The sequence below is a fragment of the Maylandia zebra genome, linkage group LG11 (assembly GCF_041146795.1).
Source record: "Maylandia zebra isolate NMK-2024a linkage group LG11, Mzebra_GT3a, whole genome shotgun sequence".
Classification (NCBI taxonomy): domain Eukaryota; kingdom Metazoa; phylum Chordata; class Actinopteri; order Cichliformes; family Cichlidae; genus Maylandia; species Maylandia zebra.
The window spans coordinates 23,015,853-23,041,574 of NC_135177.1; the positions used below are offsets into that span (position 1 = coordinate 23,015,853).

The following is a 25,722-nucleotide window of genomic DNA, read 5'->3' on the forward strand; positions in this document are numbered from 1 at the left end:
TGGCTCAGGGTCACTGTAGCCATTAATTTTACCTGAATCCTTTGCAAAAAATCTTTATAGATTTTGCATCATGGTACTGATCCAGAGTACTTCCCTTATTATTTATTCCTAGTGCTATAACAATAAAGTAATTAAAATAAAAAAATAAAGCAAAAAATATAAAATAATGTACTTATGGGGATTCAATTTGTTTGACTATCCAGTCTATGCAGGCAGAAAGTTTGTTAAATGTTTAAACTCTAGAGAGACAATCATTTTGCTGCTGTAAAATCAGCACTTTGTCATATTTGAAATATAAATCCATATTTTTTAAAGTGTTTTTTCAGAATATCATAATTATAATAATTCATAATTATGTGGATATGCATATATTTCACAAAAAAATATCTAATAAGTTCTCCAGAAAGGCAGGAAAAGCCCTTGAACTTACTTTAAAACTAAATATGTTCCCTAAACGGTGGACAGACTTAGATCCCTGACATCCTTACCCAGCCAGCTAGCAGCTGTGACCAGCATTACTTGTGCAGTTAATAAAAGGACAGCTAATATTAGTTGCGCTGGTGCACACACGGCACGCCCATTTGTTTCAATTCGACACCTCGCTCTGCAGTCAAGGGCGATCATTGGTTAATAGTAGTCATGTGACTGATGCAAGTCAGATCCTTTTATTTAGCAAAACTGTGATTAATAGTTAAATATTATTGTTGAGGGGCGCAGGCAAGACCCCACACGCACACACACATAAAATAAATAAACAAAGATTTAAAAATTGCCTCAAAAAAAAAAAGGGCAATTAGGGCACCAATCAGGAAAGGGGCAGGTGCTTTAAACTTCCTCCGTTTCATCCTCACTTCTCTCTTGGCTTTAGTTAGAAAAACCCGAGCAAACGCTCAGTCTTTAAAGAACTAGTTGTAGCAAAGCTGACAAGATGAAAAACAGGCACATTTCAGTCAATCGCATATTTTCCTTTCTCTCCCTCTCTGTCCTCCTCTCTCAGGTTCAAGGTTCTTTATTTGTCACATGCATAGCTATACAAGTATAACACACAGTGACATGTAGCCTGACACGCTCCTCGACATGTGCAAAAAAATTGCACATATATATATATATATATATATATATATATATATATATATATATACACACACATTGGGTGAATGTGCAGTAGTAGCAGCAAGCAGGTGAATTATGTACATTAATATGAATAGACATCTGACTATTTTACAGGATAGACAATATAAACATATTTAAAATTAAAGGAATTGAAATGTACATTGTGCCTTGGTTTAGTGTCTGGAAGAGTCCTGTCTCAGTCCTGTATCTTATACAAACCTTAAATGTTGTAGTGAATAAAAAAATAAATCAATTGAATACAGGCTGCTGTTGTGATTTGCTGTCATTGTAATCTGGAGCTTCACTGTTACAAACACTGAAGACAAATTCAAGCAGAAGATGAATAGAATTTTTAACAAACTAAAATAATTAAGTAGATCAGCTCCTTGGCCGCAACTCCCGATATACCAGCAGAGTGATTCAGAAAGTTAAAATGAACCGCTTAAATCGTTAGATTTAAGCTACAATAACTAAGTTTTTTGTTTAAGATAATCGACTATGTGTACGTTAGCATATGCTACTTCCGGTGCGGAAACTCTTGTGAGAAGCTTTGTTTCCGGTCCAAAACAAGTTAAGCAAATGAATGAATCAAGCGGCGATTTACATTTCTACAGATGTCTTGGGCATTTACCCAATATATCTGTAAATGATGTTCATCGACTTGTCGATGTTTTTCCCCCGCCTCAGGGCAAAAGAGAAAAGGGATTCAAATGTTATATTTCTCAGCTGTCCCTCCTTTATCGCGGGTGTTAGGTTCTAAAAATAACCAGCGATAGGTGAAATCAAGTGGCCAATTTTATTTTTTGACAGTGCAAAACGTTTCGTGGACATCGTGGACATACAGTACTGCACTTCAGAGTCACACTGCTATCAATCGATGCAGCGATTCTGTACTGTACAGGAGAGACGTCCCGGAGGAGATCATCTGCAGCGATCAGGACGCAGGACACAATGTGACGTAAAAAAAAAATAAGCATGCAAACTTGCACTAAAAAATCTGCGAAACAGCGAGGTGAAAGGTGAACCGCGTTATTAGCGAGGGACCACTGTAATTTTTAAGGTAAGTCACAACATACACTTCGTAAATACTAATGTATAGAAACCGTTACCAGCAATCATTCATTTTTTGTGTGGCTTTTTTTCAGGGTTTGTTAACGTGCTGTGTAGGTGTGTACTTGACTAACTGATCTCGACATTATGGGGGAAACATCTGGCTTGACTATTCTTCACCTGCAGTTTGAATGCTGAACATTTGTCTGGTTAAATCATAAGACCAGTCACTATACAGAGATGTGCTTCTGAATGTGGACGATGTGTCTTCTGCTGCAGTAATGCAGTTCTGCTTGTGTTGAGTGATGTAAACAACTGATCGATCTAAACTCTTTAATTTTTTATGACACAACAGTTGTGAGTGTTCCCACCTTCTCCTCTTTGTAACTTAACGCGAACTTTCCGTTTTCGAGTTTTGGACATGATTTTGGAGTATATCTTCGCAGTAGCGATTGACCGCAAGGTAAAGCTACCGGAAATGTACAACCCCACATCCGGTCTCAAACCAGGAAGTTAGCATTTTCTCGTGCACAGGGTCTATCGAATATATTTGGGGAAAGGGAAAGTGGAACGAAATTTTAAATACAAAACTGTGTGCCGTTATTTATTTGTTTTTGAAGAGCAAAATAACTTGAGCCCTGTCAAAGGTCGTTGCCATGGACACGCGGTGGCAAACAGCTGAAAGCCTCGTTTAAACCTTCTTTGCTTGTCTCGTCAGTGTGTTTTCTTCCGTCAAAACCTAACAAGCTCTTCAACTGCAAACAGCAAGAGACTTTATTGAACGTTAAATTTCGTGTCTAGAAAGGATTTCTTTTGTTTAAGGTAAAGAAAAAAGTTAGTTTTTTTTACAATGACCCAAAGGTTCAACTACCAAAGAAATCCACTAAACATTGGCGCTCCTCGCTGGGGTGGTCCGCTTTACAATGAGCTCAACGCCCTCCGAAGAGCAAACCAAGACCTCAGCGAGAGCGCATACATGCTGAGGAGACGTCTAAATGGTCTCTTGGAAGAAAGGCAACGCTACATCCACTGGGATCTTTTTGTAAAGTATAAAAACGAAACAGAGCAGAAATACAAGGAACTTGAAGAACGTTACAAACAACTGGAAGCAGAAATGAAAACAGCGGAGGAGCAGAAGCAAGAAATGGAAAATCCAAAAGATGCAAGTGTAAAAGTGAAGCCAGACAAAGAGGCCCAGAGTCAGAAAGGTGTGGAGGAAATGCTGGAACACCAGCAGGAGTGTAAACACATGAAAGAGGAGCCTAAAGATGAGGAGGAACAATTGGAGCAACTTAAGAATAACTACAAAGTACTTCTGCAGAATTATACAAACTTGATGGAGTTGCATGGGCAGAGAAAATGTTGTGAGCAAGAGACAGACACTACAAAAGACCAGAAAAAGCAAGAGAAGCAAGAACAAATGGAAGTCGAAGAGAAAGAGAAGCAAGAAAAGAAGGAAAGAGGTAAATGGAGATTGTTTAGGAAGTTTTTTGCTGAAAGGGGCATTGAGGAGGCTGCTGAACTTCAAGATAGATACGAGACCTTCTGACCTCCTTTCACCACCTTCCTCTGTTACGACCCTCACCTGCAGACCCCATACATCCTTCTCCACACCCTCAACCTTCCTGCTTTCATCTCTTCACCTCCACTCACCCAGCCCCTCTCCTCCACCTGCAGGGAGGTGTCCCGTGTTAATGTAATTAAAAGCATCATATAGAATTCTGCTCAGCATGTCTGTTTCTCTGTGTAAGTTACTTTGGTTGATTAACGTGAGTTTTTAGTTTGTCACATTAAAGAACAAAGTGGGAAAATACATTGTACAGATACACAAACAGTTTGGTTTAACTGTGTTTCTGTGTATAAAATGATCTCATCATGTTAATGTCTATTAATTTAATAACATTATATGTTCTACTTCACCAAAATATGAAATACTAAAGTTTATTTTCCGCTATTGAATCAAAACAAACGAAATTTTCACCATCAATAAATTTGGCTTATCTCAAATTTGCAGCTTACTAACTCAAACATCTGGGAATGTGTTTGAGATCATAACCTGTTGACTTCTGGGTGTTGTTGTTTTTTTTCTTTTTAAACATAGTATTTGAATGAATACTTAGTGTACACCACCACTTCCTTCGGTGCTCCCTGGGCATACACTGTGCGATTTTTTTTTTGGCCCATTTTGAGCCGATTTTTCAGTCGTGCGACCGTTTTGGGCTGTTAATCCTCCAATATGCATAGATCAAACATCATTATCACAACAAGAACCACTTGAGAGATCAGCATAGAAAAGCGGGGTAGTAATAAAACGGCACTGTAAATGTCAAAACCCCCAGGCAGAGATCTGAGAGGAATAAAGAGGTCAGGGAGCAATAAAACATTAAAATTCAAATATGATGTCGCCTTTTTTACATTTTGGCGACACCCTGTGGCCTCAGCTTCATTTGCAGAATGCATGGTGTAGCGATGTAGCATGGAAAACGCAAGACACATTACCGGGTATGAATGCCTGGTAAAAACGAAGGCTATTATAATTTTAATAATGAGGTCACGTAAAATTTTCCACTTAACTAACCAAAACAATTTGTTCATATGCTAAATATAAATCATGCTCCTGTTGCTAAACCATTTCTGATACAAAATGTAATCTAAACAATTCATTTTTAAAGCTCTGTGATATAAAACTACTTTTTGGGTGAAATTCCGTGTTTATTTTCAAAATGCCTGATAAAAAAAATAATCCTTCTAGTATTTTACTCAATGTACTAATTTGCTTAAATACTTATAACTAAATTAAACCAAAAAGATGCGAAAAGGTGAACTCGAGAAATGCTCATTTTCTGTTTCTACCACTGGGGGCGCCATCCCATATCATCCGAGCTGTTGGGGCAGGAAACGCATGCTCTCTAACCAATCAGGCGCCTGAGATCTAAGCGCACAGCTTATCGCGAGACCTCGGGTCTTCCTTTTCCCTTTTCGCTCTGAGTCCAAGATGGTAGGTCCTGCTAACAGAATTTCTAAAACACGATAGTCAGACTATCCGCGGTCATCCTCTGAATTAAACCACCTGATGTTTTAGATGAAAACATTTACACGTTATAAACATACTTTATGTCCGAGTCGTGCTAAGATTTCGTGTGATTTGACTTTATAATTCACATTAGCCTATATTCTTGGGAGCCGACACCGGTGGTAGCTTTACGCCTTCAAGTTGAGAATATGTCAGATTTACAATGGGTTAAAGATGCTATATATTATCACAGGTCACTGTTTATTTTGTCCCAAATTTAACGTATGTGTCGTAAGATCAGAAGTTTCCTTATTTGACGCTATATGCATGTTTGCTATGCCGTTCAGAGTTAGCGGTTAGCTGCAGAGTGTCAACGTGTGTATCGGCCGCTGTTATGTGGATGAGTATGAGCTATGTAGTGTGTAATATCCCTCTTAAATGTATTCTATTTTGTTTTCGGTGTTATATATTTAATTTTAAAGATAAACAGTTGAGGGTTAGATGTATGAGGTGTTCTTGGTCAAGATTATGTTTTTCTTACCTGATTAATATATGAATCTGCTTCTAATCAATTTTCCAGGGAGTCGACATCAGGCACAACAAGGACCGTAAGGTGCACAGGAAGGAGCCAAAGAGCCAGGATATCTATCTGAGGCTCCTGGTCAAGGTAAGATTAATTTCTAGGTGTGTGAAGTTTGAAATGGTAGCTTGTGCATTTCAACTATTGAACAGTCTGAAACCCGTAATCCTGACATTCCTGGTGTTTTGCCTTTAACAGTTGTACAGGTTCTTGGCCCGCCGCTCCAATGCTCCCTTCAACAGGGTCGTCCTGAGGAGGCTGTTCATGAGCAGAACCAACAGGCCTCCCATTGCTGTCTCCCGCCTGGTAGGTCTTTCTTCCTCTCACTTTGATTTTCACACATGTATCCTCCTGTTTGCTTTTACTATGGTGTCCAGGTTAATTGGTTAGTCTTCAGCATCCCTGGCCTAATGTACCGAACTGTGCAGTGAACCTAAAATAAAGCTGGAAGAGGGCTATCAGGGCTTCTCTAAGGTTTCTTCTTATGAGAGATGCACTAATTGCAGTTTACTGATTCAGATTTCCAATTTTTTGAGTGTATTTCCTTTCTAAGGACTACAATTGACAGCATATACTAACAAAATGAATTCTTTAAGGAAGAAGTTAATCTTATAATAAAAGAGGCTCACTTTACAGTTTCGCCCAAGCTGCAGAAAGTTACAGGATCTCTCGTTTAAACAAATGAAACAATGGATGGAAAGAGGTAGAAAAATTTAATGGAAAATGAGTTGCTGTATGCCTACTGTTACCTGACAGATTTGATCACATCAATCAAAGCAGGTTCAGCAGATTTGTGTAAGAAGACAAATGCCGGATACTGGAATAATAATGTTGCTCATTGCCATAATTTTCCTCTTAACTGCTTTGACCCTTTGCGCATACTGAAGCTGCTGACTGGTGGCTGTCTCTGAGCTTTGGATTGCTTTAGTTCTAGATGCTTTACGTTTGAGTTTCTTTAAAATGTCTGTGTTTAGGTTTTGATTAGATTTGGTTTTCCTGGTATGAACATTCCTGACATAAGTGGACAACTTGTTGTTTTCGCTCAGTGTGAAACCCACACTCGCAGTATGTCCGGTATAGCTGTGAGTGTGTGAGTGCAACTTCTTTTCTGCAGCACCGTGCATGTGTTGCGCATTCATGAAATGGTAAGCTTCGTGGTAATGGTAAATCGGTCATGTAGGAGGCTGGTTGTTGGAACCAGAATGTTGGAAAGTTGGCTGATTGTGCGCCCTGGATCGGTGCATCTCTGCTACTCTTTCAATTTAGTTTTTAATGCGTCTTTAGAGATTCTGTAAAACAAATGACTGGATTTTTATTTTAGTACTCCCTGTTATCAGTTCTATAATCACACATTGATTTGCCTCAATTTCTTCTTCTTTTTTGTTTGTTTATTTTTTTTCCCCTAGATCCGTAAGATGAAGCTTCCCGGCCGTGAGAACAAAATTGCTGTCGTCGTGGGAACAGTCACTGATGATGTCAGGATTCAGGATATCCCCAAGCTCAAGGTAGGTCTTACATTTAAGAAAAAACAGTTCAACTTCACTCCCACCCCCACCAGAAAATACATTTACTAACTGCTTCTTCAACATTGTAAAGGTGGCTTAAAAAAAAAAATCTCAAATCAGACCTCACCTCTTGCTTGCTGTCCCACAGATTTGTGCTCTGAGGGTGACTGATGGTGCCCGCCGTAGGATCCTGAAGGCAGGAGGTCAGGTGATGACCTTCGACCAGCTGGCTTTGGCTTCTCCCAAAGGACAAGGCACGGTGCTGCTGTCAGGTAACTGAACATATTGAGTTGGAAATCCTATTTTTGAAACGAGCTGTTTCCACCAGATGCCCTAGAAACTGGCCAATAAGGAAGATGTACCAGATAACAGCTTAAGTGTGCAGTTTGCTGAAGCTGTAGTGGTTGAGCTTCATTGGCTATTTGGAGGCTAAGAACACACTGCAATAGATGAGGATTGTACATCAAACAACTATGTATTTTTCTGCTTTCAATGGCAGTCAATATCTTACTTCTGCACAAGAGAACACTGTCTTAGCCTATCTGAAACCACATAAGATTTTTTCACCTGACTTTTTTTTTGAGGGAATGTTCAGTCATTATTGTCATTAGAGATAACCAAGCATTAAAATATACTCATTTAAATATTGGTACAACCAAAAAATTGGCAAATAACACCAATAATCACATGCAATAAGAACTGATGACTGGGTTGAAGTTCAGTATTTTTCCAGAGCAGATTGCTTGTTTCTAATTTTTTATTTTTTTTTTAATTGTTTGAGAATGTTAAGTTTTTATTAGTTTCTGTGTTAGCTTTATACTTGATTATTAGGTGGATATTGTATGCTCAAGGTACAATATTTAGGATAATCATTAACAGGTTTTAAGTAGTAGAATTGAAACTGGTAGAATCACAGTCTTGAAGACATCCAAAGTCTCGTTAGGCAAGCTGTGATTACACAGTTCACCAAACCAACGAATACTAAAACTAAGGACGTGTCCTCTTGTTATTTTATTACAGTTTTCTAACTTCAAACAATCACGTTAGTTCAGTTCACATGTAAATATTTAGTTTAGCTTAGGTAATTACATACTATAATGTTGCAGCATTGTGTTAAACATTTGTCATCTGCTTTTTTTTCTTCCTCAAATAGCCTCGATAATTACATTAAATAAGTGCAAATATTAGGTTTTAGGGTCTGTTACACTCTTAAGGCTTTCACGGTCTTCTTGTTCCTTCAGGTGTTTAGTATATTTGGTAAGGATCTATCAGTGTGATATTTGACTCCTGATTCAAACAGCTTTATCTCGTATTGGCGGATCGATTCATTTGTGATTAATTTGTCACACCTCAGCACTGTTTGGTGCAGGTGGAGATAGCATAGCATGTAGGAAGCAAACAGCAGTTAGGACATCATATTCAGCATCAGCAGACATCTGAGGTCGGAGCATTATAACTTCAAAAAACTTGCAGTGGTGCTTCCCTAATATTTACAAATCTGGTCCGTACTAAAATGTGATTCTTGCACTTAAATGGTAAATGGACTGCATTTGTATAGAACCTTTACTAGTCCCTAAGGACCCCAAAACGCTTTACACATTCAGTCACCCACCCATTCACACACTGGTGATGGGGCGCATTGACAGAGGCGAGGCTGCCGGACACTGGCGCCACTGGGCCCTCTGACCACCACCAGTAGGCAACGGGTGAAGTGTCTTTCCCAAGGACACAACGACCGAGACTGTCGGATCCAGGGCTCGAACCGGCAACCTTCCGATTACAAGACGAACTGCCAATTCTTGAGCCAGATCGCCCCTCAGCCACGATCGTGATTCTTGCACTTAATTTAATATCTGACATAAGGAAAAGGAAACAAATTATATACTTATTATTATTATTATTATTATTATTATAATACAAATTATATATATTTTTTAAAAGAATACTTGAACTAAATCCGAGTTGGAGTGATGTTTGATTGGAACTGGGTCCGGGTCTCCCATCAGTTATGACTTGTGTGTGTGTGTGTGTGTGTGTGTGTGTGTGTGTGTGTGTGTGTGTGTGTGTGTATTTTAACCTTTAATATCGTCTTTTCCTCCAGGACCTCGTAAAGCCAGAGAGGTTTACAGGCACTTTGGAAAGGCTCCTGGAACCCCTCACAGCCACACCAAGTAAGTGTACATCTGATGTGAAGTTGCTGTTGTAAAAAAACTACTTAGCCTTAGGGCTGTTCGATATAACAATATATATCGGATGACGATATAAAAACATCTATCGTTTCATTTTACGCTGTCATTTGTTTCGTGGTATCGCAAAATAAACTGTTTACTGCAATATTTTTTCATCGTTTTGATGGTCACTGTAGTGGCTATATTAATTTCTTAAAGTTCTCTCTTATATAACCACACTACAGACGGACGAGCGCCTCTTTTTAGTTGTCGTTAGCAACAACGACCATCGCGTATCCGCTTGTTTATTTTCCACATAAACCTTTCACAATAAAGCTCAAGATCCTGTTGAGACTCTTCAAAATAAACTGAATCACGTGAAAGAGTATGCAGTGTTTACGGATGAGAAGCAAAAAATAGCCGTCAGGTGCTAAAAAATAAACCTTAGACTCAAACGTTAGAACAGGCTTTTCCCTGCAGCACGCCGTGTAATAAATACTCACAAAGAAAACGGCGGCCGTTACAACTTATGACTGAAAATGTGTAGTTTCATGCATCGGTTAAAACAATGGACTCCAGGTACATGGCGCCCAGCTGGAAACACTTCACGAGTCGAGCTGCCAGAGATTCACAGAATTTACAGAAAATGTTAAAATTTTGTGATTTATATCGTTATCGGATGATAGATGTTTTATATCAGGATATGAGATTTTGGTCATATCGCACAGCCCTACTTAGCCTTTAACTAAAGCTGGTTATGTGCATGTACTCAAGACTGCGTTGAGAGAATCAGGGAGACCATTGTCCACACTTGCCTTAACTTGCCCTTTCTTGTCTGTAGCACACATAAGGAGATTATAAGCCTCATAGTTCTCTAAGCACTAATCAATGTTTAGTTTTAGCAGGAAGTGACATATTCAGAATGTCTGGACACAGTTTTGTGCTCTTGTGGTTAAGTTTTTGATGGTCATCATACTCACACAGCTGTGAGAAGCGCTTCCAATGCATGTTTGAAAACTGCTCAAGGGATTCTCAGTAGTCCACTGTTGCTTCATGCTTTAAATGCCCAGGAGTCCACAAAGGCCAGAATTAAATGATTTCCTTATTCTGGCATGCTTTTTTTTTTTTTTTTTTTTTTAAAGGGTTTACATTCAGACTTAGTAAATACACGTCCAGCTGTTTCTTGGGCTCGTCTCCTAGGACGAGATTACAAAAGTGAATTAGAAATCTCCGCCCTATTAAAAGCATGATTGAAGTGGTAACCACTTCAGTCATAATTAGTAAATAAATCTTACAGGTGGTAGACATGGTACATATCTCTTGATTTAATCAGTGTTTGATGTTTTTAAATACAATAGTTTTAAGGTTTGAGGAGTTCAGAGGTGGTGTTGGTTGTCAGTGTAGAACAATGTCTTTCACACATGTTAATAATGATGTTATAAAAAGACTCTTGAGCTAAATCAGAAGACACTTCTAAAGTACTTTACATGTTGATGAAACCTACCTTTAACAAGTAAAGACATGTGAGGCTGATGTAAGGTAATGATGAATTGATGGAAATGTGTTCCCAAACAAAATAAATTCCAGCACTTTGTCCCAAACAAATGAAGCTCTTAGGATGATGTATGATCCATCAACATAGCTGGATTGTGACTCACAGGATGATGTAAAGGCCCAGCCATGAAAGGCTTCATTCAAATACCTGCTTCGGTCTTTTCCCACTGGAAAAATAAGAGATCGATTTTTACCACTGACATTGAGTTCAAGGGACAAATGGAACTTAATCTTATGTGTTAGATATGCTAAATTTAAACCCTTTTGTGTCTTTCTCCAGGCCCTACGTCCGCTCCAAGGGCAGGAAGTTCGAGAGAGCCCGTGGTCGCAGAGCCAGCTGCGGCTACAAGAACTAATGCGTTTTTGTTTTCACTCTGCTACCAATAAAAGGCTGGTTGTACAAAATGTCTTCTGTGTTTTTGTTTGCCTGCTTGCTCTTCGCAAAATACACCCTTCATTGTTAATATGGTGGAGCTCGTGTTAAAGCACCAGCCATGCTGGAAGACAAGAATGGCATGTGGCTAATAAACTGAGGTCCCCACGTAAATGTTACAGGACACGTCTTTTAATTGGCATTTATCAGCCGGCCTGATAACAAGTGAGTTGGCCAGGAAGTGCTGGTCTGTCAATGATTGGAGAATGTCGGTGGGTGGGTGTTCTGTTTTCCTTATCGTCATTGGATTTCCTCTCCGCCGCTCAGAGCTGCTGCTCCTGCGTCTCCACATACTTCCTGCACCGAGCCACAGCATTCAGAGGCTATCTGTCGAAAGAGGGGAGCCAAGATGAGGTAGTTGGGGCTTTTTCTTTTCTTCTTTAAAAACCATGAAATGATATTAAACATGGGTTATACAGATATGCTTCTGGCGACATGCAAAGCTCGAAAACAACTTTTCCTGTTGCTCATTTTGATAGGGTCTTAATAACTGCTAGCTAAAACCATGTATCCTATGCGCTAATTTAAGTATTTAATTAAACAAAAGGGGCATTTTATTTCGATTTGTCCATAGTGTTCCTCACTAATCTTTAGTGGAGTTATATTTGAATATATTTGTCTGGTTGAACTGGGACTATATGTCAGTTAGAAAGCCCCTAGTTAGCCCCTGTGCAGCGTGTCAGCCGTTTACATTAGCTAATGTTAGTGACGCTCGATTCACAACTATTGCTTAGCAGCTCTGTTTACCGTACACAAAGACCCGCTTCCTGCAGTTCATATTTCACCTTCTCATTTCTGGCACTACAAGCTAGAATTATCGGCTCTAGCTCGCCTGTGCTGTAACTGTCAAAATACAGCTAAACATGAACAGGTTAGCAGGCTAACAGCCTGTCAAATCCATGTAGCATTAAAGTTTAACCACATAGACGTAGCTCTTACTACCAGACAAGCTGCTAATAAATGTTTAATAACGCCTTTACTACAAGAGCGACCTCGAATTCAAAAGTGTAACCTTATCGAAAATTGGCTTTGTACTTTGAAGTCACTCAAAGACAACCTCATTGTGTGGGAGACCAAAATTAGTCGGAGCATAGTATTATTATTATTATTATTATTATTATTATTATTATTATTGGGTGTCCCCGCCCTGCGATTCAAGGACAGGGTAAGGTGCAACAATGGGCATCGGTAGGGTCTTTTTCTGTGTGTGTGCTTTATCAGGACGGGACATCAGCCAAGTATTGATTTTGTCTACACCACAGCTTGCATAATGTTTCCTGACTGCTATAAAAGTTGAAAGATGTGAACAGTTTATTAATTTAGGGTAAACCGAAGTCCCAGGTGAGACTGCAGCAATTGTACTTTATGAGCTAAAGTCTAATGATCTGTCTCCTGCTGACTTGGTAATTTATCATTGCTATAACCTCACGTGTAATGTAATTTGAAAATAATACATGTGTTTCGGTGTATTTTGATTATATATCCAGGGTTTTTCTAGGGTCAACATGAGTATTTTATGCAGAAGTCTGTGCGTTTTCCTATTATATGGGGACATGTTGTAAAACAAAGTTATGTTTAAGCTTGACTGAATGAAATCCCACTTTCAAAAATCATACCTCTGTTTGTTTTATTTTGGTAGAAGTTTAAAACCTTTTTGGAGGGAAATAAAAGATTTACCATACAGGGAAAATCCTGATATGGCTCTTTGATAAGAGGTGATACCAGACCTCCTTGTTTGGTACAAATATGAGACTGTACTAATGCTTATTGCAAAGTCTGTAAAATATAATACAATTATTTAGGTTAGGTTATTTAAACCGTGAAAGAGACACTGTGTCCCTAAATCCTGTTACGCAGAAGTTACCCTGAATTAGAAAAAAAACACATGAATTATCATGCAACCTTTCCTCTACAAAAAATAGTGTCTCAGCAAGCCAGTTGAGGATGTGTGACTCTTGAGTCATTACGTGGTTTATCACAGACGCACCTCAGGTCAAAGGGCATAACGAATCTTATATTGCTTCACCCTGTACCCATAATCAGTTTTCTTATCATCAATGTCCTCCTCTGTACTTGACTGAAGTATTGTTTTTGTGCAGTACAATCAATCTAAAGTTTTATTCATTTCATGTAATTTACTGTTGTGCTTCTTAAATTTTGATTTCTTAAATATTTGCAAAATCATGTCATGGTTATCACCACAGCGTTGTGGTGTGGTCATAGTGCTGAGGCTTGTACTGGCAAGCAAGATTCTGCTCTTACTGAGGTAACATCAGCTATAACACTGGATTATCAGTGTTACAAAGGGTGATTCGCTTTTTACCAGAGTAAATGATCTATTCTGACCCATGGACCTAATGGTACAGCTATTTTGAGGGGGTGAAGTTTTTGTCTGAGAAATTTTGAAAAATGAGAAACAATGGATTCTTAGTGCCATCCATCCATCTACCACTATCATGGTTTGAATGTGTACCAGTCTTACCAGAGTGACACCCCCCCCCCCCCCCCCCCCCCCCCCCCCCCCCATTGCCTCCCCTAGTACTTCCAGGAAGACGCCAAGGTATTCACAGTCTTTATGGGAGATATAATCTCTCCAGCACCTCTTTGGTGTACCCCAGAGAGTCCTCACGATAGGACATGACCAAAACAGTTCACCTTGGAGGCACCCAGGGAGCATCCCACTCCTTTTGATGTGTAGGAGGAATGACTCTACTTTGAGCCCTTCCAAAACGACCAAGCTTCTCACCCTATCTCTAATCTGCTGATTGTGTTGATGATGTCAGTATTTCAGTTCACTACCCAGAGCTTGGGTCCACAGGTGAGGGTAGGAATGTAGATCAACAGGTAAACCATCAAGTTTAGCTCTCTCTTCACCGCAATAAACCGGTTTATCGTCCACATCATTGCTGATGCTGTGCCAATCAGCCTTTCAAACTCGCATCACTCATGAATCAGACCCAGAAATAGTTAAACTCCTTCACTTCGGCCAGCAACTCCTCTCTAACCTTGAGTGGGCAATCACCCCTTTTCTGACTGAGAACCTTGTGTCTTAGGCTACGTTCACACTGCACACTGTCTTAATGCTCAATTCCGATTTTTTGATCAGATCCGATTTTTTTGTCTGCTTGTTCACACTACAAATAAAATGTGACAGCAAAAGCGCTCTAGTGTGAACCCTCAAAGTGGCCCGCATGCACAAAAGAAGACATCACACACAACGCGCTCTGTTTAGACCCAGAGCAAACAGTATTGTTTGACTGATAGCCCTTAATATAAAGACTTGTTTCAGTCTTTACGTTTCCCAATTTTTCTTTAAGTTATAAAGTTATTTTGTTATTTACATATGGCCTAATAATTATCCTTATTGCAGTTTTAGAGAGGAGCTGTGCTTCAAAGGATAGTTGCAGGTTTCTGTCAGAATCTGCAGATTATACAGTACAAATAAAATGTTCACGTTTCTCCAACGTTGTCTTCTCAACAGTTTAGGGTAGGGTCAAAAAAGTCGGATTTGATGCGCTTTTGCTTGCAGTGCGAACATAGCCTTAGATTCGCTAATTCTTATCCCACTTCACACTAAGCTACCAACCACCTCGGTGCTGGAGGCCACTTCCTGGTGAGGCAAAAAAAATAAATAAAAATTGCATGATTCCACAAAAAAGCAAAGAGATTATCCATGGCCTCCAAAACAGAAACCTTCCACAATCTTACTGCACTTAGAAATTCTGTCTACAAAAGCTACAAATAGAACTGGTGACAAAGGGCAGCCCTGATAGAGTCCAACTTCCACCGGGAGCGGGTCTGACTCTTACTGCTGGCAATGTGAACTAAGCTTTCACTGGCTGTACAGGAACAGGCTTTTTTCTGTTTGCTGCTAGCAAGTTTAAAGTAGTTTTAGTGTTCTGTACGCCTTTAGTAGCATGATCTTAAAACAGGACACCTGTGCCTTGTTCTTACAAACTTTATACAAAGTTTGTGAATAGACAGGAAAACCATATTTTTCTTTATTTTTTTACATGTTCTCACACAGTTTAACCTCACTGGCACTGAATTTAAAATGTTTTACATACACGTATGTCAGATCCTCCTGTGTCTTAATGACACATCAAGTGAACGCACTTGCAGGTAGTTTGGAAAACACTGGGTTAAGTTATTGAGCTGATCAGTGCATGTTAGAGTAACTGAAACCAGATAAGGAAAAAATATTCAGGGTATGCTGAACTTGCTTCTTAGTCAGGCCCCTGCTTTTGTTTCTTTTTCCTACTGTTGTTTTTTTCCACTAACTGCTGTTCTCCTTTGTCCTCAAACAGGAACAGAGATATTTGGGAGGGAACGTGAGGCTTGACTCAAGGACTTTAAGATGACATAAATTAAGGACCCAACTGGAACTGTCTCCTTGTTTGTCTTTTGTTTTGTTTCTGTTTTTGTTTTTGATTTCTGTTGTCATTTTTGTTTTTTCACCTGTCTTTGTGTTGCTCCTCCTCTTGGGGGGTAGTACTTGATTGAGTGAATGTTATCACACTACTGTCTGGAGAACTGGCTTAGTCACTCCTTTTGTCTGCCTCCTTTATGTCACTTAGAACAAGATAGCAATAGAAGTGTCAAAGGTCTTGAAAAGTCTGCACTAATCTATCTTTGTGGCATTAATTACTTTTTGGGCAACACTTAAAATGCAACTTACTTTACAAAAATCTTGTGCATTAATTTAATTTAATTGTTGTAACCTCCTTGTCTAAACAAGGTGTGTTTGTGTTTTGTCTTGATCATACTTAATGATCATTTTTAATGCAACTAAGAGTTTCATTTTTGTCCATATGTGTAATTATTTAAGGCGAATTGTCATTGTTAAGTAGCTGCTGAGCTGCCCTGTATTGCTATCACAATAGGCAGCTTTTACATTGTAATGTAAACTTATTTTTATACTTTGTGAAGAACACTTTTTTTTTTTTGCTTAAATGACTGATTCTACATTTTATAAAAATCCTGTTTGTTGTGACTATGTTGATGTATTTTCTGTCCACTTTCCAATTCGGAGCCAACTGTATGAGCTGACAGCTCCACAGATCACACCTTGATGGGAGGTTTCTAACTGTGACACAAAGACTGGTCTTAAGCAGTTCCCATCTTCACTGGATCAATAAAAAATACTCTAATTTGAAGAAGGATTAAACTGGGAAACGTTATTTGTATTCTTTTCAAATGAAGACATATATCTGAACTGGAACGACAGGAAGATCATTTTTTGTGACTTTTACCCCTTAAACTGAAGCACTGACAAAAAGAATGATTTCGAAGAGATTTTAAGGAGAAAGTTCTCGACAGACATAGTCTTTCAATTTGTGCTGCAAAACATGAACAGCTGGTAGATTGCCCAGCTCTTCAAGCATCTGAGTTCAGAAGCCCTTGTTTTTTTTTTAGACTGATTAACTTTGAGCAAAGAAAATGCGATCCCCAGAACCTTCCTCACCTTCTCCAGCAGAAGCTCTCCTTCATGGTCAGTTTGCCAGCTGGGGAACAAACAGCAACAATAACAGTAGTCCCAACAGCCCCGGTGGTTCAGGAGGGCTGTCCCCAGCTGCTCCTCCAACTCCAGCTCCGGCATCCAACTACGCCCTGACCCTCACCCACACCCACATACATATACAACGCCTGTCCCCCCGGCCTGGAAAAGAAGCTCGTCTCCTGCTACCCTTATTAGAGTTGGTGGGGTGCAGCTGCCCCCGGTCCCCTGCTCCCCCTCTGCTGGTGCTGTACTGGTACCCACCAGGAAAACGAAGGAAAGGAGTGTCCCGGCGCAGGCAGGTGAGGGCCTATCTGGCAGAAAGCAGAGCTGAAGCTGAGAGGTGGTCTGCTGCTGTACAGTGTCTACTTAGAGGTGTGATGGTCACTGCTAACACAGGTGAGTATGTTTTACCTGTGGTTTGTTTGTGCAGCTTGGATCTTGTTTCTAAATGAACATACAAAAGACTGTAGCAGTAGCTACACATTTTGCGTATTTATATACTGTAGAGTGTGATTTTTTTGTTTTTGTTTTATTGCATGAATTTTATTATGTTGTCTTAAATGTAAGTATGTCATAATGATAAACTTTTATTATAAATGACCATGGGCAGTAGAAGCAAAGCTTTTGAACATTTTCCAGGAGTAATTCAGACAGTTTTTATTTTATTTTATTTTATCACAATTTAATAATAATAATTTAATAATAAAAAAAAGCAAATTAGTGAACAATAAGGCAAAAAATTCATTAAGGCAAAATTCAGTTTTCTGATGTCTTATATACAACTACATCTGCTCTATTATATTATATAAGACTAGGCTGAAATCGATTTGATAGTGGCAGCAACTGTAAACCACAGTTCGCCCTGATCGTTGGTACTGTACACTGAGCTGATGGCCTAATTAAAAGAGTAACACTAATAGCTTATCACAGTGTTTATGGAGCTTTAGGCTTTGTATTTGTCTCCTTGATAAAGTCTTGAATTTCAGATGCTTACAGTAGAAAACCTACACAATGTAACATCAATCCACTTTGCTCCATGCCCTCTTTGTAAACTTCTACTAAGCCTAGCGTAATGTCACAGGGAACCAAGACTTTAATGTATTACATTTCCTCACTGAGGGCACAAATGGTAACAAGACTAGTTTAACATTTTGGGGCATTATATAAAAGACAAATGAGGATTAACACTAATGCACCCTAAGAGGCTGTGAGATTTAGCATCGAGAGCTTTTGGATTTTGTGTGTTTCACATAACAGGATCATTTTCTTTATTTTTTTTGTGGGGTTTTTTCCATCTAAACCTATACGTCCTTCCTCTTATCTTTCCTGCACATGTGGTCTGTATCTTTCAGTGTCTAATGCAGAGACAGAGGGCGGGGAGTCACCATCCTCAGTTATCTGACAGCTCAGCATGAACTTTGTGTTTGTGTTTACTTTTTTTGTCTCCATTGTCTGTGTGGCACAGAGTTAATCGGCATCTCCCATCTTCTGTTTTTCTTTTCCTCGTCTGTAGGCTCACTCTTTAATCCTTAAGTCTCTTAAATCTCCTCGTCTTCTGAGATCTTTAGTGCATACCCTTCACTCGCAGTGATGCAGCTGTCATTCTTTTTTTAATTTCTGCTTGTGTAACATTCATAATCACACTTCTGAATCACTCAGTGGCCCAATACTGAGAATGTTTATGCTGACGGGCATTATAGGTGTGGTCAGATGGGTTTTCCGCACAATAGCGTGAAGTGTGGTTTATTGCATAATCAAGGATTATGTGACAGCACAGCCACATAATATCCTCTCATGCACCAGTGGTTTCATCTATAACATACTACAGTTTATATTGAATTTTATCCTTAGATATTTACTTTCCCCACAGGTTTTATAGAACAGGACTAGAGTAATTTCATTGCCTTCATATGCCACTGTTTAGTTTTGACCAACTATAATACCTATAATTTGAAGTCTAAATGTGCCCTTTATCATATATCTGACTTTAAATGATTGACAAACTCACTCTTGAAGGACAGTGTGATATGTATTCTGTCAGGAGAACTTTAGGAGGCTTCAAATGGATAAATGCATTCAAAGTCCAAGGTTGGGCAACACTGTAATACCAGCTTAGCTTATGTCCCAGTTGGCTGGTTTTGAAAATGTTCTGAACCACTTTCTTTGTCCTGGACCAGAGCTGTGCAGGTTTTAATTAATCCATCCTGTTCTGTCTTTCTTGTGAAGAATTTTCAAGAAGTCTGCTACCTCGTCCCAGGCGACTACTGTTATTGGTCAATCCCTTCAGTGGAAGAGGCCAGGCAATGCAGTGGTGTCAGACCCACATCCTGCCAATGATTAGAGAGTCCAACATCAGCTACAACCTTATACAGACAGGTAACACCCTGAGGTCTAAAACATCCCAATGAGTCAGAATGTATGCATTTATATGGCAGGCATTAACGTAATTACCCTCCCTCAGAACGCCAGAACCATGCCAGAGAGCTCATCAGAGAGATATCACTCCCAGAGTGGGATGGCATCATCATTGTTTCTGGGGATGGTCTACTGCATGAGGTAAGGTGTTTTTGGCCTGAGAGGACAACCAGGCTGAAATTGTGGCACATAAATGTATGTCTATGTCTAACACTGTGATTATTTAAATCTTCTGTCTTGTTTTCCTGCAGGTAATTAATGGGCTGATGGAGCGCTCAGACTGGGAACAAGCAATAAAAACACCTGTCGGGATTCTACCCTGCGGCTCTGGGAATGCACTGGCTGGCTCCATCAATCACCACGCAGGGTGAGCACATCTGTTTAGGTTGAAGCTTTTCTTCCAGCTGCCTGTACAGTGTGGAATTAGGTGGAACATTAAGTCTTCATATCTCACTCAGTGTTTGCATAGTGGATGATTTAAAATAATGCTGACAGTCTAGATTGTGTTTGCTGATAACGGGTGCAGTCAAGTTAATTCTTTAAACTTTATGACCTCTGAATGAGCCAATCATATTACAGATTGCATATGCAGACTCTTTCACAGCAAAACTTAACCAGTTTAATATTTTTGACAGAGAGTAACAGAAACAAGCTGTGATACCCTGAAAGAATTATCTGTTTTCTGATACGTTTCTGGAGAAACTTAAAAAAGTGCACTTTCTGTAAACCCTCAGCCAGCTATCTCATCCTGTGAGATAGCTGGCTGGTCAAAACAACTTTTAGCCAATGAAATGGCTCATTTTTAATCTACATTTTGATACCAGGTTCATTTTCTAGCCATGAATCCTTCTGTCTAGAAATAATTTTCTATGATTTAAACCTCCTTGGATCTGCATCACAGAGGGTCTCAGAGTCAATGGATGCTCTCTTTGCTAGTGCTGAATTTTCTTATTATATTCATACATTCATATGATGGCATGTCTCTTTTGCTTTACTGAACTTCCGAGAAGAATATCCAGTTGTCGTGACATTTATGTTCAATGTAACGTCCTTATCTGCTGGCTTGTACAGGGAGGTTTAGATGATCCTGAGACCCTCTGATGTAGTCAGATGATTTTAGTTTATTTTTATGAAAACTGACCTTACAAAAAAGCCCATGGATACCCAGATTATTCTGTTAAAATAAACTACATAAAAAACGATGTTTTTTTCCTAAACAAAAGACCGTAGAATTATGTATATTTGTTTTGTTTAATCTAGTCTTTGAATAGCTGTTGTACAGATCTGTCTTTATTTTTACTTTTTTTAAAATTTCCTCAGGTATGACATGTGCCTTCGAGAGCCCCTCCTTTTGAACTGCTGCTTTTTGCTCTGTCGAGGCGGAGTCCGACCCATGGACCTGGTCTCTGTGACAACAAGCCCCGCCCCTTCCAACAGCAACCGTGCTGCAGGACCCAGGAGACTGTTTTCCTTTCTTTCTGTTGCCTGGGGCTTTGTGTCCGATGTGGACATTGAGAGTGAGAGGTGGGTGTTTCAAGTTTTCAGAATCTTAATCTAATGTTGTTTTCTTCATAAAAGCCTGGCTTTTAATTTATTCTGGATTATGTGACGTCAATTTCAAAATGTAGCTTCACTTGCAGTCTTGTCTTCTTCCAGGTATCGTGGTCTTGGCTCAGCTCGCTTCACCCTGGGCACATTAGTGCGCATAGCTTCTCTACGATCCTACAAGGGTCGTCTCTCCTTCCTACCACCCTCTGTTGTCACCACATCACCAGATGCCACACCTCCACCAAGGAGACCGCTCTCCCGCAGTATCACAGAAGGCCTGGAGGGCTTCTGCCGCACGCCTATCCATCGCACCTGCTCTGACATGGGCATCAGTGAACAGAGGAGCTTGCGCAGGGGTGAGGGAGAGAGGGAAAAAGAAGAGAGGCAAAAGGAAAGGGAGAGAAGAAGGGAGAGGGCCAGGGGAGGAGGAACTGGTGTGGTGAGGGCAAGCAGTCTGGCAGAAGACAGAGAGAGGGAGGGACAGATGGAGATGGAAGCAGAGGAGGAGAGGTCAGGGACTTGTTCAGAGAGATCAGGGACAAGTTCAGAATCAAATGAAAGGGATGAATGCAGTATGGGAAGGGAAGAAAGGCTGGAGAGGATCAAGGATGAAAGGGAAGATGATGGAACAGCAGAGCAATACTCAGAGGAGATTGAGGAAGACGATAGAGGTAAGGACGGGGAAGGGAGCAGTGGTTCTGTAGAAGGAGAGGGAGTGTTGCATGCGAGAGAGCTGGGTGAGAGCTATGGGGTTGTCATGGGGCGAGAGGCAGATGAAGAGCCAGAGGATGGCGTCACCCACCAGGATTGCCTTCATGAGACCAGGCAGGCAGTGAGAAAGAATTCAGCCCCTTCAAGCCAGATAGCCGAAGCTCTCTGCAACCAGCCTCTCAGTCAGGAGGCTGATGCAGATTCAGGCACTTCAAATGGCGTCGATGATATGGATCTGAATGGATCTTACTACCGGAAAGATTCATACACACTGGATGTCGCTCGTGAGCGAGCTTTGACGATCTCCTCTCCCTTTCGTCATTCTCCCTTCTCTTACAAGGCCAAAACCCTGGACAAAAACCAAAACGCCTCCCGGCCAAGGCCCCTCTCCCTCCTTCAGCACTCCCAGACAAATTCCCTCCCACCTAAACTCAACTCTCTCTCCCTGTCTCTTTCTCCCACACCCCCCTCGTCTCCTTCTTGTGCCTCCCCACACTCATCATCCTACCTCGCTCCTCGTCCTAACACCCCAAATTCCACATCACCCTCGCCCTCTTTACGCACGCCATCCTCTTCTTTTAACTTTGACATTGCTGAACCAGCAGGACCCTTCAAGAACCGTCCATCATTCTCGCTGCCTTTAAATCTAGCAAGGGATGACTTGTTACCCCCTCTTGACCAGCCCCTTCCCACTCGAGACTGGATCACCATTGAAGGGGACTTTGTCCTGGTCCTGGCCCTTTATCAGACCCACCTTGGGGCTGACCTTTTTGCTGCACCCCAGGCCAGGTTTGACGATGGGCTGATCCATCTGACTTTTGTGCGAGCAGGGATCTCTAGAGCAACTCTACTGAGACTTTTCTTTGCCATGGAAAGAGGAACCCACCACTCTGTCAGCTCTCCCTATGTGAGCCACGTTACCTGTAAAGCATTCAGGCTGCAGCCTCTGTCGGCACGAGGAACACTCACTGTGGACGGAGAGCTTGTGCCCTACGGGCCGCTTCAAGCACAGGTCAGAAAGAAAAACAAGATTTAGCATAAATAATACTTGTTGAGTAAAACCACAGTGATAAATTCCTAGGTCTTTTCATTTGTCTCAGTCTGAATTTAGTTTGTAATAACTACATGTTCTGTACTTTTAAAGCTTTTAATTAATCATCTGATTATTCATTCACATTGCCAACAGCAACTTACGTACTGTATGTTTCTACTCTCAACACTTAAGTACTGTGTGTTCTGTGCTGCTTTTTTTTGCTAACACTTGTGATTAGTAATATTCATTTTCCTGATCTCTTAATGTTTTATAGATCCATCCTTCCATGGCCCGTCTCATTGTTGGAGACTCTGGAGAGAGGATTACCAGATTCTAATCAGGGATTGGTTGATTTGATTGACATATCAGCACTCTACTGAATTATATAATCTCTGTTGCCATCCATAGTCTGAGAGGACAGGAGTAGCTGAGAGACTTCAAATAGCCCGAATTGCAGAAACTGCTTTTCTACGGATTAATGAAAGGGATAACCAACCAAGCCACGCATCACTGAAGCATCTCTGCAGGGATTAATAGTGAATTTGAAAATGGATGAAAAATGCACCTCATTACACAGCTGTTGGATTACGCACAGTGTACCCTGAGAAGCATGAAAACAGCACGGCCTGGGATGATGAGAGGGAAAAACAATTGAATGTTTATGGGTTTTTGTGCAGATAGTGCATGTGTTGGATGTATACATAACAGTATGCATGCAAAGAAGCACTACCTGTTTTATTTTTGTTTTTGTTTTTGCCTTACGCTGAGATGAAGAGAAATCAGATTAAATTCAAAGAATATCATTTGTACACATGAAAAGCTATAAAAAATGTATTGAGATTCTCTTAGGCCAAGAGCCAGTGAAATTATTGCCACGTCTCTATCATCAAACAGCCTCATCTTACATCAACATCCAGATGTTTGAGTATAAAAACTTTAGTCCCTGAAAGGAATGCCTTATCTGATACTGTACAGTACAGCTGTACTTTTATCCTTTCCTTCTTATGTATGAAACTTTAATCTTCTTGATTTCCGTTCACCTATCAAAGTCCTTTGACTACATTTAAAAAACATAAAGTCTGAGCGCATGTGACTCGGCCACTTTTGTGTATCAGTGGAGAAAAAAAGTGACTACAAGTAATCATTTTTCTCATGCAAGTAAATCCACATAGAGCAGCAGGATCAAGCTTTTCAGGGTCACCACATTAGTAGGAGCAGTGGATCCGTTAAAGGGTATCCATCACCAACGTTTGCATAATCTGCCTTTTTTTCTTAACCAGTGGAGGCAAAGTGATAGTGATGTTTAACAGACGTTGCATGCCTCAGTTAAGAAGTAAATTTCACATGTATTCTTCCCAAACACACTGAAGATCACAACACTAGAACAATTCAAACTATAGGGTAACACTATTCTGTCTGATGCAGTGTTTTGTTTCAGAAAGTAGATCCACTAGCATTAGCGTCACCTGACATGAATTAACTGTTGCACTTTGAAGACTCTTAGCTTTTGAGGATGTGACTGACCGTTAACAAAGTCATGTTGAAACTCTAAAATCCTGCTGTAGAGTCAGCACTAATCCCCAGCGTTGTCAGATCAGGTGGTAAATCAGATAGAAGAACAGCTTGCACTTTGAGAAATTTGCCAGCAGCAGAGGCAGTTTGTTCAAGTAGGCAACAGACTGATGTTTAAAACTGAAATATATATTTTGAGACTACAAGTATTTCCAAATGTTGATGAGTTGAATCAAACTACAGAGGTTGAAGCCCTTTGAGGATTTTTTTTATTTTTTATTCAAATCTGCTGATACTTGGACGAAGAATAAATCATTAGCATGTGCAGTTCAATAATCAGGAAGTTTGTGTGCCAACTGCTTGGTTCATCATCAACTTACTGTATGTCTCGGTCATACCTGGACAAATCAATGCCTTTGTATAATAAGCCTGTAAATTCTGGCTGTTGATCATGAACTGTTTAAACCTGACTGCAGAAAATGGAGTAAAACTCTTTTGCTTACCAGGATGTTATTTTTTTGCTTTTGTTTTTATTTTGTGTTCCTTTGAGCGCACAATGCAGCTATTCTACCACGGCTTCACTGTGCTTACACAGCTACAGAATGTGAGTACAACATTTTGGGTCTAGGCTTGTAATATTACCAAATAGATGAGTCTCTATACACTTTGAATGGAGTTTTTGCCAAAATGTTTACCCTTGATGTTTAAGAGACTAGTTATGACCATTTACCTTCCTAAACATTTTGTTGTCTATGGCCATAGCTGGGACCATGGTGTTAAAGACCAATTCCTATATGACCATGATGGGGTATTACCCTTCAGTTGCTAATGCCATAAAGATGTCTGTAGTGGGCTGCCTGTAATGAAATTGTAATTACTACTAAAACAATGAAAATATATACATTGTACAGTTAATAGTTATATATGGTTTTCAATAAATGTAACTTCATATGTTTGTTTGGAGCAAATTAATGCCTTATTTTGTCTTTAGTCACTAAAATGCCACCACATTTTTATAATAGAATTAAACCGTTTGATGTGGAAAACAGGAAGCTTTTTTCACGTATCTAAATGGCTTTTTTATCTTTTACCCTTCCAGCAACGCATTCATAATAAAATTGATCTGTAACTGTCGATCCTTTTTTCCCTCTTAAAAGTGTTATATATACACTCACCAGCCACTTATTAGGTATGCCATGCTTGTACTGAGTTGGACCCCCTTTTACTTTAGGATTGATTAAATTCTGCATGGCACAGATGCAGCAAGGTGCAGGGAACATTTCTGAACGATTTTGGTTCATATTGAGTTAGAGAAGCAAAGCTGAGATGGCTTGGATATTAGTAGAGGAGAGACAGTGGATATATTGGACAAAGGATTTTGAATTTGGAGCTGCCAGGCAGGAGGAAAAGAGGAAGACTAGAGAGATTCATTAATGTAGTGAAGAAGGATGCAGAGGGTTGGAGTTACAGAGGAGGATGCTAGAGGTAGGTGAAGAGAAAGAAAGCAGCTGAAAGAAGCAGAAGACTTATTCTAGAAATAAATCGGTGAAATTATTTGTAGGTCAGCTTCCAACCAGTAGGGTTTGT

At 40.0% G+C, this 25,722-nt stretch overlaps 2 protein-coding genes across 2 annotated transcripts; both read left to right on the top strand.

Moving 5' to 3' along the window:
• Nucleotides 1–5,026: 5,026 nt before the first annotated feature.
• Nucleotides 5,027–11,388, top strand: rpl18 (ribosomal protein L18). Its single transcript, XM_004541189.5, has 7 exons — nucleotides 5,027–5,161; nucleotides 5,757–5,843; nucleotides 5,955–6,062; nucleotides 7,163–7,261; nucleotides 7,410–7,533; nucleotides 9,363–9,432; nucleotides 11,264–11,388. Exons 1-7 carry the CDS (start codon nucleotides 5,159–5,161, stop codon nucleotides 11,337–11,339), a joined length of 567 nt encoding a protein of 188 aa, XP_004541246.1. The 5' UTR covers nucleotides 5,027–5,158; the 3' UTR covers nucleotides 11,340–11,388.
• Nucleotides 11,389–11,553: 165 nt separating this feature from the next.
• On the top strand, nucleotides 11,554–25,269 carry sphk2 (sphingosine kinase 2). The gene is made up of 8 exons (XM_004541190.6): nucleotides 11,554–11,770; nucleotides 15,724–17,312; nucleotides 19,143–19,292; nucleotides 19,378–19,472; nucleotides 19,583–19,698; nucleotides 20,652–20,855; nucleotides 20,988–22,602; nucleotides 22,898–25,269. The coding sequence occupies exons 2-8, from the start codon at nucleotides 16,856–16,858 to the stop codon at nucleotides 22,958–22,960; spliced, it is 2,700 nt and encodes an 899-aa protein (XP_004541247.1). The 5' UTR covers nucleotides 11,554–11,770; nucleotides 15,724–16,855; the 3' UTR covers nucleotides 22,961–25,269.
• The last annotated feature ends 453 nt before the right edge of the window (nucleotides 25,270–25,722 follow it).